We start from the raw sequence: 16,726 nt of genomic DNA on the forward strand, positions 1-16,726 counted from the left end.
CAGCGGCGGCGGCGCCCCCTCCCCTCCTCGGCTCGGCCCCCTCCCCTCACACACAGACACCGGGAGCAGCGGCGGCGGGCCGGGCGGTGTTGGCACTGCTGCCGCCGCCTCCTCAGGAGCACCTGGCGAGGGGCAACAGGAGAGAAGCCCTGGCGCTATCGTCGGTGCTGGTGCTGCCGCCACTGCCGCCGCCGCCGGGAATCACACGGGCTCCTCGGTCCCAGGCTGCAGCTCTTGTTGCCATGATGATGATGTCACGGACGCAACCACTGGGGGAGGGGAGATGGGGTTGTGTGTGTGGCGAAGGGAGGGCGGTGAGTAGTTGGGGGAGGGGACGCGGCGGGAAAGGGAGGGAGCAGGGCGGGCGCCCGAGCGGGACACCCAGGCGGGGGCCGAGAAGGTGTTTTCTCCCCCGCCCCCAGGCTCGCAGCGAGGGAGGAGGCCGGTGGAAAGCGGGACTAGCGCCTGGCGCGGGGAATCGATGACTCGGCCGGTGGGCACGGCCACCTGGGCGGGGGCAGCAGGGGGGGGGCGGCGGAGCGCCGATGTCATGGATGGGCTCGTAGGGGCTTGCGGGAGGGGGCCGCCAGTGTTCCGGGCCGTTTTGGTGGCTAGGCGGGATTGGCCGGAGCTGCGGTGCTCGCGCTCGCCTCGCCGACCGCCATTTCACATCCTGCGAAGGAGGCGGGGGCAGCCGTGGAGACGGCTTTTCACAAGGTAAGAAAACCCGCCCGCGGGAGGAGGGAGGCGAGGCGCAGATCTCGTGCCGCCGCGGCCTCGCGGGAGGGCGGGCGGCGGAACGGGCGGGGCCGGGCGCGGACGCAGCCGGCCCTTCTCAGGTAACGCCGCGGCTCCGCGCGTGGCCCGGGGGCGGCGCGAGGGGCGGGGGCGCGCGAGCGCGGGCTTCGGCCTATAAAAGGGCCGCCCGGACGCTCCCTCCCGATCGTGCGGCTCGTTCCGCCGCACCCCCTCCCTTTCCGTTGTGCTGCAGTGTCTGCGCCTGGCTACCTAAAAGGGTTTGTTCACGCTCGGCTCTGCTCAGCTTTGCCAGGGGTTGGCAGATCCCGTGCACAGGGGTTTCCCACCACGGTGTTCTTCTTCCGCCTCTGCCCTTCCGCCCTAATATATCCTTTCTCGGTTTCTTCTTCGGCCCCGCAGGCTGCGTCCCGCGCGCGCGTTGTACATGTACGGACTTGTCAGCACTGGGTGACCTCCCTTCCCTTCTCCCTCCCCCGGCGGAATCCAGGATTAAGAGCCTTTCAGAGAAATATTCGGCCAAAGAAAAAGGCCCGTGAAAGTCATCGCGTTAGATATGGACACCCAGTGTTATTCACTAACTGATTATGGGAGGTTTTATCATCCAAAGGCATAAAAGCAAACGGGGGTGGGGTGGGGAAGGACTGTTAAACAAAACAACTTTATCCAAAAAGAGGTTGGGAGATGGGGTGCAGTTGTGAAATCGAAAAAAAAAAAGGGTACTAACAGAAGGAGTTGGGTTGGCCATTATATTGGAATCGATGGGTTTTTGTCTGACTTGGTCACTAATACTGGGTGTGACCTTGGACAAATAATTTGGTTTCTTGGAACCTTAGTTTTCTCCTCCCTGGAACGAGAGTTTCATTTAAATCCAGAACGGTTTAGGTGAACCTTATCAAAACGGTTTAAGCAGGAGAGAGAAACCATGGTTTCAAGTTCGAAGTATGGCACTGAATAAAGGACTTTTGACAGTCATTTTCAGTCTACCCTAATTAGAGATCATGCATCCACTCTTATGTATTATACTGGTGTATTTTAATGGTTAGTAGTTTGCCATGTATTTTAAGTGGTGTAAGAGATCCTCGTTTGGAACCATTGTGTCTCTTCAAATGGGAAATCAAAAGGCTCAAAGGGACAGATCACTGGTAAGAAGCTGTCTATAAATTCCATGACATATAATGCTAGTAAGAATTTATACTCAAAGAGATTTGAGACTGATTAGGACAGTAAATTAACCTGCAGTTTTCAACCTCGGAGCATGATTATAATAACATAGGTAGCAAGATTTCTAATATACAGGAAATTACCTAATAATTTTAAGAGGCAAATCTCTTAAATTGGTTTAAATTTTAGGAGGCTATGGAAGTGATTTAAAAATAGCACTACCATGCTAAAATGCATTTTCTGGTAAAATAGATACTCTTGTACAACCTGAATGTCAGAGGCACCATTCTTAGTATTCTGGGCTCTTGAGTGTTCTTTAGAATTTAATATTTTGGCCTTTACAAAGTCACATTTTTAGGATGAGGCCTGGAAATCTGTATTAGGAACCTCCTCACCCACCACTCATGATTCTAAAGTAATATAAAACTGAGAGTCCCTGTACTATATTTTAATCCAAGTACATCATAACATTTAAGTTATACTATTCCTAGCTAGAAAAAAGTAAAGGCATAGAATTCATGGATTAGCTATTTCTAGAAAAGGGTTTATTTCCCCCTACCTCTTGAATCAACATCATTGACTTTAAGAAAAGATAATTGCAACCACAATTCTAATCCTTCTAAAGTGCCAAGGGAAGAATGTTCACTTTGAAGAAAAACATTTGTGGCATGAAATCAGGATATTTTGTCCATTGCATGTAACTGAGTTTAAGTTGATGCTCAAATTGAAAACTTGAGAATACTTCCCTAATTAATCATTATCAAATGTGTTTTATAAATACAGTCTCCTGACTTAAGAAAGAGTTCTGGAATTTTGAGTTAGGAAATGAAAATTTTAAATCATTTACTAGCTAAATGAGTTTGGAAAGATCACTTCATTTTTTGGAGTTTGTTTCCTCATCTATGAAATGGATAGTAATTCCTGTTTTCTCAGGGATGGTATAGGTGCAAATGAGATAACCTATGAAAGTATCATTGTAAACTGTTGACATCCAGAAGTTTAACTCATCTAAAAGGAGTAAATAAAATCATATGGCATTGTGTTACGTGCACAGAATAAGGGAAATGCCAAAATTGAACTCTCTCTATTCTTAAAGTTATTTTTGTTGTTGTTGTTATTGTTGAGTGGCTTCTATTTGCCAGGTGATATATAAGATATAGGGAAAGACAAAACAGACATGGCCCCTGCTCTTACAGAGTTTATAGTCTAGCATCTTGAAATGTATTTTAGTCATATCAGTTGATATATATCTCTTCTAGTCCACTGATATATACTCATCATGTCATGCTTTTAGTAAAAGCCTGCCCAACCTTCTGTACCACAACTGTTCAACCTCTATTAGTATTTGCCTACTACCAATTTAGAGCAGAAGGCAATGGATGCTGTAATCTTCCAGCAGGTATTATACAATGGCTTACCCAGCACTCATCCAGCCCCTGTCTAGCTTGTACATTAGAAGCTAGCAAGTTAAAAACGATAGTTTGTAGACTCCCTTGAATCTAGAGTGCCACTTGTAGATGATGGTGTGCTGGTAAATGTTTACTAACGGCTGGGGGAGGGAAAAAACTCTGATTTGTTGCATTGACCAGTTTTCATGGTGTGAATACCCCCAAGCTACCAAAATGACTTCACTGAATGTGGAGTTAGTTGGACAAGATGCTAACAATCGCTGGCTGGCTTCAGCATATCAGTACATGTGACCTAGTTTCCAGTAATCAGATGCACCCATTCAAGACATGTTTGTGAAGGTGAACAACTGCATTCAGGGATATGGGATTTTCTGGCAAATGCCATAGTGGAGATGTCTGGTTCTTCTGGGTAGCTGAGGAAGGGCTCTCACATTTTTAGAGTCATAGGTGCTGACTGGCGGTTGGTGTTTGGATAGCTTTCCACTAGAAGAGCTTGGTGAGGTGGGATGAGTGTTCTTCCTGGTTTGGTTTTTCCTGAATGTTGTTTCTAGCTAGCTGTGTATTATCCAAGCCTGGTTCTCTGGTCCTCTCTGAGATCTGTGAGCTAAGTACTATCATTTAATCCCTTTCTGCTTAAACTAGCTCTGTCATGGTCAGCTACATAATTTGCTGAGCCCAGAGCAAAATGAAAAATGTGGGGCCCCTTGCTCAAAAAGCAGGTAAAAAGTACCATTGTATGTACTGAAATATAAAGCTTTTTCTTTCTTCTGTCATCTGTCTTTTGACTTGTAATGATGTGTTTTATTTGCTTTTTAATGTCATTCTAAGTAAAGGAAAATTAGAATTTTAAATTATTAGAATGAATTTTACCATTCATCTTTATTTTGTGCAATGCCATTTAAAATGCAAATATAAAAACCAATTAACTCATACACAAAATCATTAAAAGTACACAATTCATATCCTAGTTTTACATGTATATGCATTTTGTGCTTATCAGAATGCATAAATGCTGCACAAAACCAACTCACCTGTTTCTGTTTCCCTTTTTGATAAGCATACATCCTACCAATCTGAATATGGGAGGACTGAAAGGAAAGGGAACCATGGGTTGTTCTACGTCTCCCCTTCCTTCTGTGTCATCGTTTTCAATGTAAATAGTAATACAGGGAAGTAATATGCACTAGTAAGAAAGGATATGACAGGATTCTTTTGTCACGTGTATTTTTTAGGATGCCATTGCCTTCTTTTTGCATCTGAAGCAAGTTCTGGTTCAAATGGAAAGTGTAGCCTCTTGGAAGAGTCCACTAAATCAGCCATAGATGTAATATGCTTGCCTTGTAATCACTTTGTGACTCTCTGAGTTCCTACACCTCATTAGGTCCATCAGAATCCTGTGTTTATGAGACACCATGAAGACTATATGCAAACGGGGTGGCAAGGAAGAAAAGAGGCATACATTGCCTCACTTCCTCTGCTCCTCTGCTTGCGTGTGTGATCCATTGTACCACTGGACTTCATTTATAAAATAGATGTTCAAACATAATATGAAGATCTTCAAAATGGTGACTGCAGAGCACTAAACCAAGCACTGTGCCCTGTAGGACTGCACAGTTTACATGCCCATGAAGTGGACCCTGAGCTCAGTGTTTCTCAAGGTGGGGGGGGCTTCTCCTGATGTTTTAGGCGAAACAATTCTACATTGTGCAGGATATTTAACATCCTGGCCCCTGGGCACTACATGCTACTATAACGAAAATGTGCCCAAATAGGAGCTACTGCTTTCCACTGAACTGGAGTGCACTCCACTGTCCGCAGCTGGGAACCATGGTCATTACAGATCCAAGAAAGGTCATGTGCAGTTTTTGCTAGTGATTCTCAGGCAGGGAAAAATACAAAGTTGAGTTTTTAAAATTTCACAAGTCTCATATCTGAGAGAACAGAATTATGGTGACCTTCTTCCGATTGTTAGAAAAATAATACCATCTGCGTTGGTGATGAAACAGATATTTGGGATGACAGTTTAAAGGTGATCAGTGGGTTTTTATGTGTCACATGGGTATAGATGGTAGTTGACTCCAGATAGATGGCAATGTCTGATAGTTAAGAAAAAGAGCAGAGAACTACAGAAAAGTAAAACCATCTTACTGTCATTATCTTTGTCAATGGGCTGAAGGGAGAAAAATTTTAAATGCTCTCCAGAAAAATTAAGGAAGTTTCCATAAGAAGCTATGGTACTCTTAATAGATTTTGAACTTAGTTTCATTATGTCTATGTTTTTTTAAGTTTTGGTTTGTGATTTAAGAATATTAACATCATAGGGCACCTGGGTGGCCCAGTCAGTTAAGCATCCAACTTAGGCTCAGGTCACAATCTCACGGTTTGGGAACTCAAGCACAGAGCCTGCTTGGGTTTCTCTTTCTCCCTCTTTTTCTGCCCCTCCCCCCCCTCAAAATAAATAAACTTTAAAAAAAAGATTATTAAAATCATAGCATATTAGAGCTGAAACAGGATATCGTAGATCATTTGTTTCCTTTATCGCCATACTATTATTAGCCACGTAGAGATTAAAAGCACTAGCTCTATAGACCTGGTCTTACCTTTGCTAATGCCGAACCTCAGTTTTCTCCTCAGTAAAATGAGGATAATAGTATATTATCTTAGGTTATCATTTCACCCAAAGCCAATGCACTAAAAAGTAATCTTACCAAAGAATACATTTGTTCAATAAATTTAATGTGAATTTTCTGTAAAACAAGTATTTGATAAATTTAACTACCTGATCGTTTGGCAAATTAACTTTTAGCAAATACTTATTAGGCTTATTATATGGATTAAATGAGCTATTGCACACACACAAAAAGTGGTTACCAAAATGCTCAATAAGTCTTAGCTATAATCCCTCCAACATTCTGACTACAAATCTTGCCCATTCTCTCTCTGAATATTCTCCATTCCTACCCACATAATTGGCCTTCTGTAGACTTTCACTATCTTTAGGTGGACTATTGTAATGGTCATTTGGCCTCTTGGCTCATTCCTCTCCAAAATTATTTTCTATAGTATTGCAAGGGTCATAGATCACATAAATTTTAAATTATCATCTACAGTAGAATATGTCATTTCACCTTTTCCATATATCGTTTAGCACCACTGGAGTACTTATATTTCCCTAAATACACCTTTTTTTTTTTTTTTTTTTTTTTTTCGGGAAAAGCATCAGATTTCTCTGCTTTTGCCTTTCTAACTGGAATGTCTTCCCCCTTGTGTCATGTCAAAATTTTTATTCATCTTTCAAGTTTTAGTTAAAATGCCACTTCCCTTGTAAAGGTCTCCCTCATTTCTGCAAACAAATTTAGGTGTTCTTTCCAGGCTTCCACTGCTTTTTGTACATGATTCTGTTGTGACTCTTAGATTACTGTAGTTATTTGTTTGTCATTCTAAAAGACTATAATCTCCTTGAAGAAAGAGACCCTTTTTATCTTTCATATACATGTATAGTGGCTAGAATAAGTCTTCAACATTAATGGAATTAAAAAATTAAAAGATCTGGGGTGCCTGGGTGGCTCAGTCAGTTGAGCATCCGACTTGGTTTCAGCTCAGGTCATGATCTCACGGTTTGTGGGTTCGAGCCCCACATGGGCTCTGCATAGACAGTGCAGAGCCTGCTTGGGGTTTCTCTCTCCCCCCACCCCTCTCTCTGCCCCTCCCAGCTTGCGCTCTCTCTCTCTCTCTCTCAAAAAATAAATAAACAGGGGCGCCTGGGTGGCTCAGTCGGTTAAGCGTCTGACTTCAGCTCAGGTCACGATCTCGCGGTCCGTGAGTTCGAGCCCCGTGTCGGGCTCTGGGCTGATGGCTCGGAGCCTGGAGCCTGCTTCCCATTCTGTGTCTCCCTCTCTCTCTGCCCCTCCCCCTTTCATGCTCTGTCTCTCTCTGTCTCAAAAATAAATAAACGTTAAAAAATAAAATAAATGAACATAATTTTTCTTTTTTAATTAAAAGATCTTTTTACGATTCTTCTTACTGCCTTCCCCCTCCACCTCCATTTTACAGATCAGGAAACTGAGTCCCAAAGAAATGAAGCTATTTATTGAGAACCCAAGTCTTCTAACTCCAGATCTATTACTTTTACTCCTTACTGCAGAGAATCTTCTGAATAGTGTTTAAATGCCAATCCTTTCTGTTGTACAACAGCCTGTCTTGTCAGTGTCTTTCCATTCACCTCTAATCTAGGGAACAACCAGAAGGGCATAGTGATCTGGCAAAATTTGTATTCTCTTTCTTCCAATTTGTTTGGTTGCTTTTGTTTGTTTTCCAGTAAATTCAGTGAAAGTCCTCCCCACCCCCAGAGGACATTTGGTAAAATGTCTGGACACCTTTTTGATTATCATATCAGAAAGATTGCTACCAGTATCCTGTAGGTAAGCATCCAAGGATGCAGCTAAATATCTTATCATGCATAGGACAGCCCCCATAACAGGGAATTATCTGACCCCAAATGTCAGTAGAGCCAAATTTGATCTAGTCTAGTCTAAAGGAAGTTTTTACTAAGCCCTTCATCCACTCTGTTGCCTGTAGGAAATCATGATGGAAAAGAAACTCATCCCCCTCCCAAAAGGGATTTGGAAGCCCTGTATGGCAAACTCTGGAGGCAATTGCTATAACTTCACACTATCAAAAGACTTCATGCAGGTTTCCCCAAAGGATTCATAGTGCCTGCCTGGGTATAAGATAGGCACATAAATATGTATTGCTTGAATGATTAATAAAATATATTTTAACCAGAAGAATGGAGTTTTATTATTTTTTTTAACTTGAGGGAAGTCAATCATTGTGGTGAGAATTTCTGTTCTTCTCTTTTTATTTCAGTTACAGGAAGAAGCAAAACTTTTTAAAAACAACTCTCAACTCACCCACTTCCATAAATTAGCAGTAATAGTTTTAAGGGAGAGACCAATGAGCCTATAAATTAAAGATGATATTTGCAGAACAAAAAATAAAAGAAGCCTTCAGAATAGAGTAGTATTAGAACTGATGCATGAGCTCTCCAGGACCCTCATTTAAATTATGTATCCAGAATTGAAACTGAGCATTTCTGATGGATTATGGCTAGGCAGGAAGAGACCAAACACACATAGAGTAAGGTTAGATTAAGTTCCCAATTTAACTAGTCAAGATACAGAATCCCAGAAGCAAGGTGTCTATATACAGCACCATATCTCAGGGTAGTTTTTCCTGGTCCTAATGTCCCTATTGCACTTTTATACCTACAGTTTAAATCATATTCCAAGAAAACTTCCACTAATAATCTTTATTGACAGTGAACTCTCCTGGGTTTTGATTGTCATTTTACATCCTCATTCCAGGGTTCAGGAAAGACTATCCTCAGATGTGTGCATGAAGATCAACGCTTTTATTTATTTTCTCAATAAAAAATAGGAAAACCATAAAGAAAATATAGGATACTCATTCCCACTTGGAGGCAGTTATAATTAACATTTTAGTCCATTTTTCTTCTAGAAAATTTTTCTATGAATATATTACCTAGCTGAAACAATGTCCCAGTTTTTTTAACTTTGCATTATAGTAAAATCATTTTCCATACATTAAAATTCTTCATATCCATTGTTTTAATGGATACAGAATATACTGGGCTATGGACATTTGATAGTTCACCATTTTGCCACTGTTGGCCAACAACAGTGTTTCAGGTTTTACATTATAATAAATGTCCCACTGAGCGTTTGCTCCATTTTGAACCCTACCCTTAACTTCTCAAGGAACTTACTTTATAGTGTATTATTTGACATGAGCATCAATTCCTTGTACATACCATGTTCCTTCTGTCTACCTCTTCTTGCCCACTTAGTTCACTCTTTAGATTTCAAGTCAAAGGCCACTTCTTCCAGGAAGTCTTCCCAAACTTTATATTTGATTATGGTTTTCTGTTATATATTCTAATTGTACAGTGTTCCTTTTTTCCATAGCACTTATCTCTGGTTGTAATAATCTATTCATTTGCATATTACTTAATTTCCCTTAGACTACAATACTACAATCATTATCTGGATAAGCAGTGATTATAATGCTGTTATAAACACAGGCTGATTAATGTGATCTCATTCTGATCACTGACAAGATGGGTTAAAGCTTGAGACTGAAATACAGTTAGTCCAGAAATACTGATGTGTCAGGCATTATTCTAGGTGCTGGGAATATAGAAATGAGAACAACAGGCATGATTTTAGTCTTCATGGTCCTTATAGTCTAATGCAGCATTTGGCAAACTTTTCCTGTAAAGGCCCAGATAATAAATATTTGGGGCTTTCAGGCTATATAGCCTCTCTCACAACCACTCTGCCTTTGAAATGCAAAAGCAATCGTCAACAATACATAAGAGTGTTCCAATAAAACATGCAGTGGGGCTGGATTTGATGCATAGGCTATTGTTTACTCCTGGTCTGTTGGACAAGACAACCACTACACAGATCATATGAGATGATGAATACTTCAAAAGAAAAGGACAGGGTGCAATAAAGTCACATGGCAGAGCTGTGTAACCTAGTTGAGGGAGAAGAACAAAGACTTCCTTAAGGAATAGGACTTAAGATTTAAGAAAGAGGAACTACCTGGATAAAGCAGGGGCAACAGACTCAATGAAGACCCAAAGTATAGAAAGAACAAGAATAGAAAGAAATTCATTCTTAAGCTTGGAGAGTGATAGGGAGAGGGAGATGAAATTGTGTAAGGATAAAGTATAGAGGGCAAAGACAGATTCAGAGTGTTGACAAATTTTCAAAAACTAATACTCTCTAGAGGAAGCATTGCCAGTAGGAAAGACTGAGAAGGAACGACCAATGAAGCTTACCAGTAGCAGGAAATTTAAGACCTTGGAGACACTCGAACCTCCTCTTCCATCTGTATGTGTAGGATATGTTGGTTGGTAGATGTCAGCCTAAATGCTACGTGAACCTCAGCAAACTTCACCTTTTGAAGGATGGGATACAGAGAGAAAGAATAGAGCTGAGAGCTGAACAAGAGGTGGAGGGGAGGGGTCATAGAGTAGAAAAGAGGTAGCAAAGGAATCAGAAGTAACAAAGATAGGAATACATTGCTGGTATATAGTAGGTGCTCAATAATTTTTTGATAAATGAATGAAAGGTTAACAATGTAAAATCAAAGAATCCAAGAGGGAAAGGATTTCAATAACAGGTTGGCCAATAGTTTTATATATTTAAAAGAGCTATTGCTCAAGGCCAGTTTCCTTGGCTAACTGGGAAAAGATGCCGGTAAGGACACAGCCCCTCTTGATGCCCTAGCGCAGGATAAACCTGACCTTCAATGTCAACCTGTAGGAAAAGCTGACCTGATTCTTTTCTTCCCTAAAGATTTCAGTGAGTAGGAACAGGGACCTTCCTGTGTCAGTACCTGCTCAAAATAGAATAGGAACAAGATTTCTCACAGATTACAATGACACTAGCTCAAGTGTTCTCTCTCTTTTCTCAGTCACCTATGTTAAACGTGTGTTTTATTACTTAATTCTAAACTTTTTGTATTGTTATTTTGTTATTCACTTCTTTTTTTTTTTTAATTTTTTTTTTCAACGTTTTATTTATTTTTGGGACAGAGAGAGACAGAGCATGAACGGGGGAGGGGCAGAGAGAGAGGGAGACACAGAATCTGAAACAGGCGCCAGGCTCTGAGCCATCAGCCCAGAGCCCGACGCGGGGCTCGAACTCACGGACCGCGAGATCGTGACCTGGCTGAAGTCGGACGCTTAACCGACTGCGCCACCCAGGCGCCCCTGTTATTCACTTCTTACTGATATATATAAATTCCTATGTTAGATGCTGTGAGTAATTACAAAAATGTAAGACATGGGTCTGGGCTCAAGTATTATGTAATTGACCAATAAATTGTAAGCTTCTTGGTATTAGGAATCATATTTGACATTTCCTTTTTTATTCTTTGCACAGCATCAGACATATGGTTGGTACTGTAGAAATAATTTGCCCCTACCCTCTGCGTGACACCATTTGGTGACCAAATGGTGTCTATCTAGACACTTCTGTATGGCTTGGACAAAACATGCTTCATTCTGAGGCAATGATATTCTGAAGGCATCAGTAAGAGTAATTTCAGCTTGTTGAAGGTGAAGGTTCTTTGTGTAAAGGTCAACCTGTCAGTAAATAGCATGCCACCCTGTTCTTTCAAGATTATAAGAAACCTTTGTACGTGTGTTTTTTACACTTAAAAAAGTGGTGGGAAGCTATACCCAGTGATCTCACCGGATGTTTTCTTTTTTTTTTTTTTAATGTTTATTTATTTTTGAGACAGAGAGAGACAGAGCGTGAACGGGGGAGGGGCAGAGAGAGAGGGAGACACAGAATCGGAAGCAGGCTCCAGGCTCTGAGCTGTCAGCACAGAGCCCGATGCGGGGCTCGAACCCACGGACTGTGAGATCATGACCTGAGCTGAAGTCGGACGCTTAACCGACTGAGCCACCCAGGCGCCCCTCACCAGATGTTTTCAAATCAGGACTGGGGCAACTGAGTTGTAATTTATTTTTTAAACTTTATTTTCACAAACTTATGAGAACAGGGAACGGAGATTTTTCTTGCCTGAATTAGCAGGTTAATTTCATTCTCTATTCAGTTTTAGCAAAATACTAAGCTAGCCCTAGGATGAAAATGTGAAACACAGATTCTTACCAAGTCTGAAAAGTGGAGCAAAGATTAGTTTTAAGAATGAAGGAAAACATTACTTATTTTTCTTAAGCTGCTGCTTGCTTCTGCAGTAGTATCAACTGTTTTTAGACTGAAAACTCATAGATAAGGGGGGAATAATCCCCTTTCTAGAATATCCAGTCCCCTATACTAAGCATATCCAAAGTCTTTCAAGACTTAAATTATTAAAGTCTGACACATGGCTTACAGTCTTCCTGTTTCCCTTAACTACTACCCTCGTCCTGAGTGAATGCATCACCGAAAAAGCCAGAATACCAGTCTTGAAGTTCCTTGACATCTCATCTCCAGTGATGTTCAGTCACTCATTTCTGTTGCCACACGCTAGATCTTGTCATACACCCAGTCTGTTTCCCCTCTAACTCCATAAACGCAGACTTCACATTCTCTGGCCACAACACTCATCCCAACACTCATCCCACAACTGTTCCTCCCAGTACATCATTCTCAGTTCCCTGATGTCTCCAGTGTTCTTCCTCTCTCTACCTCAGCCTTTTGTCCTTCTCAGATTTCTCTGACGTGAGACCTCTGATCCAGACTTCACTTTTTTCTCCCTATCAGCCTTCTCCTTCCTTCACTCCCTTTGATTTTTTTTGCTGCATTCTAGTTTAAATTGCCTCTGTTGCCAAAAACCACATCTCCTTTGCCCTGCTTGCCCTGCTGTCACTGACCTGGCAAAACACCAGCTCCAACTGGGTGCCTTCACCCAGATTGCTAAGTGCATGCACCCAGTTAGGAAGAAATAGCTTGACTGTGCAGATTGGCCTTTAACACTGCACATCCAGGACCACAGACCAGTTAGGTCACTGTGTCCATGATGTTGGGAAAGGAAGGTTATCCTTATAATGCACTAGACTCTACTCCATATGTCAAAGTACAGTTGTCATAAATTCTCTTTTATATACCCCAAATTAGTAACAGACTGGATAATTTCAATTGTCATTACCTTCTCCCTGACTCTCTATCCTAGCTTTTGTGCTTACTTTCCTGTTTTTTAAAAAAAATTTTTTTTAATGTTTATTCATTTTTGAGGGAGAGACAGAGAGTGTGAGCAGGGGAGGGGCAGAGAGAGGAGACACAGAGTCTAAAGCAGGCTCCAGGCTCTGAGCTGTCAGCACAGAGCCCAACGCGTGGCTCAAACCCACAGACCGCAAGATGGTGACCTGAGCCGAAGCCAGACGCCCAACCGACTGAGCCACCCCAGCGCCCCTTTCCTGTTTTAACTTTATAGTTTTGGGTCTAGTTCACCCAATAAGGTGAATTTCTAATGTTTTTTTTTTTTAAATAATATTTGACCAGTCCAAAAGGACATGTTTTAAACATTATGGGATGAAGTAATAACTGAAGGAAAATCACTCTTGCAGATGATTACCCTAGAAAGCAAGGCTTTTGTGAATCTAAGTAATCTCTAGGTCAAGGGCCTTAGGCTCAGCTCCCTCGAGTCATTTCATTCTTGCCTTTCCCAGCTTCCCCCTCCCATCATTTCTGATCCCACAAATTTTCTAAAAACAGACCCCTCTTTTTCCTGCAAGTGACAGAGAAAACAGTGCTACTTGGGTAGGGAACAGTGGTGGGTACTCTTTGCAGGTATAGGTCACTTACTGAATGGCCGTGGCATACTGGTTAAGAATGCAGGCTCTATGACCCAGTTTCTATACTTACCTGCTCTGTAACTTTGGGCAAATTAGTCTGTATGCCTCAGTTTTCCCATCTGTGATACATAGACAATAATACTAGTACCAACCTCACAATGTTGTTGTGAAGATTGAATTCCATATAGTAAATGAGTTAATACCTTAGAACTGGTGAGCACTCAGTAACTGTAAGCTATTATTCATAATTTAGAGGCAGCTTCTCTATTTCTTAAAATACATTTATTCATTACAAGAAGAGACTAATGATGAAAGCTAGGAGCTATTAAAATTCCATTGATTGGATGTAAAAAGTAGACTTTTAGAATTGCAAACGAGTCAAGAGATTATTTAGACCATTGGTTTTTAACCAATCTTATGCATCAGAATCACTTATGAAGTGTTGTAAAGCTCCAGTTACCGAGGCCCTCCCTTCTCACATCTACCAAGTCAAAATAAAATGTCCACAGGCAATCCCAATGCAGTCTTCCTTGCAAGAACCACTGAAGTAATTCAAGTCTTTGTATTTTATGATGAGGATAGTGAGACTTAGAAAGAATAAATGACCTGCCTAAGACCCCATATAATTGGTAGGATCAAGGTCACCTAGCTCCTGGATAAGTGATTTTACTATTCTTCTATGTTGCCTGCCAAAATATATTAACTTATCAAGGAACTAATATGGGAGTTTATCAGGAAGAATAAAATAGGCTTGAAAAGTGTACTTTATTCATTGTTTAATTCAAAATAACAAAATTTATTTTATAATTCATGCAAAGGACTATTGCACATTTACAGTAGGATTTAAAGTTAATTTTGCTGTGCTTTTCATGTGGACATTAGTCTTTGCCACAATGCTTGCTGCTAATTAGTACAAGGAAACACTGTGTGTGGCAGAGAGCTCTTCGATCCAGCCTCACAGACTGAAAGCAAACAAATTCTTTACAGGGAAAGGTAGGTGTAGGAATTAAACTTTTTAGAATTCTCAATAGTAAAATATGCATTTTTTATAAATAGGATTTTTTTTTGTTTTGCATTTTATTTTTTAAACCTTTGTAAAATATTCTTAGACTTTTCTAGTCTATGAACAGTTAGTGTAGGAAAAAAAAAATCAGTTGTTATTAGGTACAGCATTCTTATTGTAGCTTTATTGACTGATACTTTAAAAGTCTAAAATATACAGCAAAAACATTGTGAGTTTTTGTGTTTGGTATTGGGTACTATGATATTACATCTCTTAAAACATATTTTTCTTTACCTATAATATGGAGGGATCAAAAATGCATTAGAACTTGGATGTGAACTTATGCAAATGTGTGAAACAAATTAAAATGACAGGGCAGAAGCAAGAAAATGAAGCTCAGATGAAATACTCTCAAAGCAGGTCTATTTATATTTCACCATATTTGCTATTATAAATTTGTTTCCATGTATTTCTTTGCTAGAAATGATAAATGGCTGCCCACTCAACTTCTGACTCCTAGGCAACTCCATTTTGCTAATAAACCACTCATTTTAATTCCATAAATCCTCTGCACAAGCCCCTAAAAGAAGTCCACTTTTCCAGATCCCCATCAACCTAATATTAAACTATTGTTGCTACTACTGTGTCTTTCTTTGCCTGATTCCAAAACCCTTTGCTCTACCCTTCAAGTCAGGTTTGACCTTCGGATCTTTTAACTTGATGCTTACTTTTGGCTTGTTGGCACTTGACTCTGTGCTCAATCTGATCATCTTTGGTTTAGACTCACCTACTTCCAAGCTGCCAGGATTTATACCCCTTGATTCTAGCAGTTCTGGAATTCCTAGCATAGCCACTGGCTGCTGCCTCAAGACCAGCCCCAAATACTAGCCCATAATCTAAACATCCATTTATTCATCTGCTCAACAGATTTCATTCATCACTACTATGTGTAAACCACCAGAGTAGTTTCTGGAGGAATATAGAAGATTAATTAGTGATAGAAAGCTCTTAAAATTGGGTAGGACAAATAGACAAAAGTATATAGTGATAATTTAAGATAGTATGTGTTCAACTCTTAGGAAGTATGTATACACATAAGACATCAATTAACAAAAGCTTCAAATAGAAAACTTTCTAACCAGGGAATGAGGGATATGGGGTTCCAGGGGACACGACCAAAAGAACCTGGGGTGGTGGGTCATGGATTTAAAAAGATTGAGAATACTGACAGGTTAAGTTAACAGACTTTGAAGGTAGGGTAGGATAAACACCATGGGAGAAGGGCATCCCAAAAAGTAGAACTAAGCAAACAGGAACAGAAAAAGTAAATTGTGTTTAAAAAATATTCATCTAGGGGCGCCTGGGTGGCGCAGTCGGTTAAGCGTCCGACTTCAGCCAGGTCACGATCTCACGGTCCGTGAGTTCGAGCCCCGCGTCAGGCTCTGGGCTGATGGCTCAGAGCCTGGAGCCTGTTTCCGATTCTGTGCCTCCCTCTCTCTCTGCCCCTCCCCCGTTCATGCTCTGTCTCTCTCTGTCCCAAAATAAATAAACGTTGAAAAAAAAAAAAAAATTTAAAAAAAAAAAAAAAAATAAAAAAAATATTCATCTAGGGGCGCCTGGGTGGCGCAGTCGGTTAAGCGTCCGACTTCAGCCAGGTCACCATCTCGCGGTCCGTGAGTTCGAGCCCCGCGTCGGGCTCTGGGCTGATGGCTCAGAGCCTGGAGCCTGTTTCCGATTCTGTGTCTCCCTCTCTCTCTGCCCCTCCCCTGTTCATGCTCTGTCTCTCTCTGTCCCAAAAAATAAATAAATGTTGAAAAAAAAATTAAAAAAAAAAAATATTCATCTAGAGTAGTGGACAGTATAAGTAGAAATGAAAGAAAGCTTAGAGAAGCTGGTTGGAACCAGATTATAATGGAAGGCTTTGAGTACAAAGAAGGTTAGAATTGGCAAACATAGCTGGAAGTCAGAAGGTTTCGAGCAGGAAATGATAACTGGCTTGATTAACAGTGGTATACAGGAAGGAGTTGGTAGTGAGGAGATAGGCAGGCAGAGATTGCA

The 16,726-nt window shown here is 41.1% G+C and overlaps 1 protein-coding gene and 1 long non-coding RNA gene across 9 annotated transcripts in view; both read left to right on the plus strand.

Annotated features, from left to right (window-relative positions):
• Positions 1–234: 234 nt before the first annotated feature.
• Positions 235–16,726, plus strand: part of LOC147581148 (uncharacterized) — a 116,552-nt gene continuing 100,060 nt past the window's right edge. For 4 of the 8 annotated variants that reach the window (XR_015251475.1, XR_015251473.1, XR_015251476.1 and 1 more), the window contains exon 1: positions 375–717. Coding sequence is in view for 3 of the 8 variants with exons in the window: in XM_086707616.1 (XP_086563742.1) it covers positions 482–717 (236 nt within the window). In the remaining 5 variants the exon portion in view is untranslated. Of the gene's footprint in view, positions 718–16,726 lie in introns of all 8 variants that reach the window. The other 4 variants (XM_086707616.1, XM_086707617.1, XM_086707620.1 and 1 more) reach the window with 4 other exon arrangements.
• Positions 2,244–15,310, plus strand: LOC147581149 (uncharacterized). The gene is made up of 2 exons (XR_015251481.1): positions 2,244–10,886; positions 11,128–15,310. It is a non-coding gene; the product is annotated as an uncharacterized LOC147581149 (long non-coding RNA).

This window comes from Puma concolor, chromosome B2, assembly GCF_028749965.1.
Source record: "Puma concolor isolate L17-30 chromosome B2, mPumCon1.1.hap2, whole genome shotgun sequence".
Classification (NCBI taxonomy): domain Eukaryota; kingdom Metazoa; phylum Chordata; class Mammalia; order Carnivora; family Felidae; genus Puma; species Puma concolor.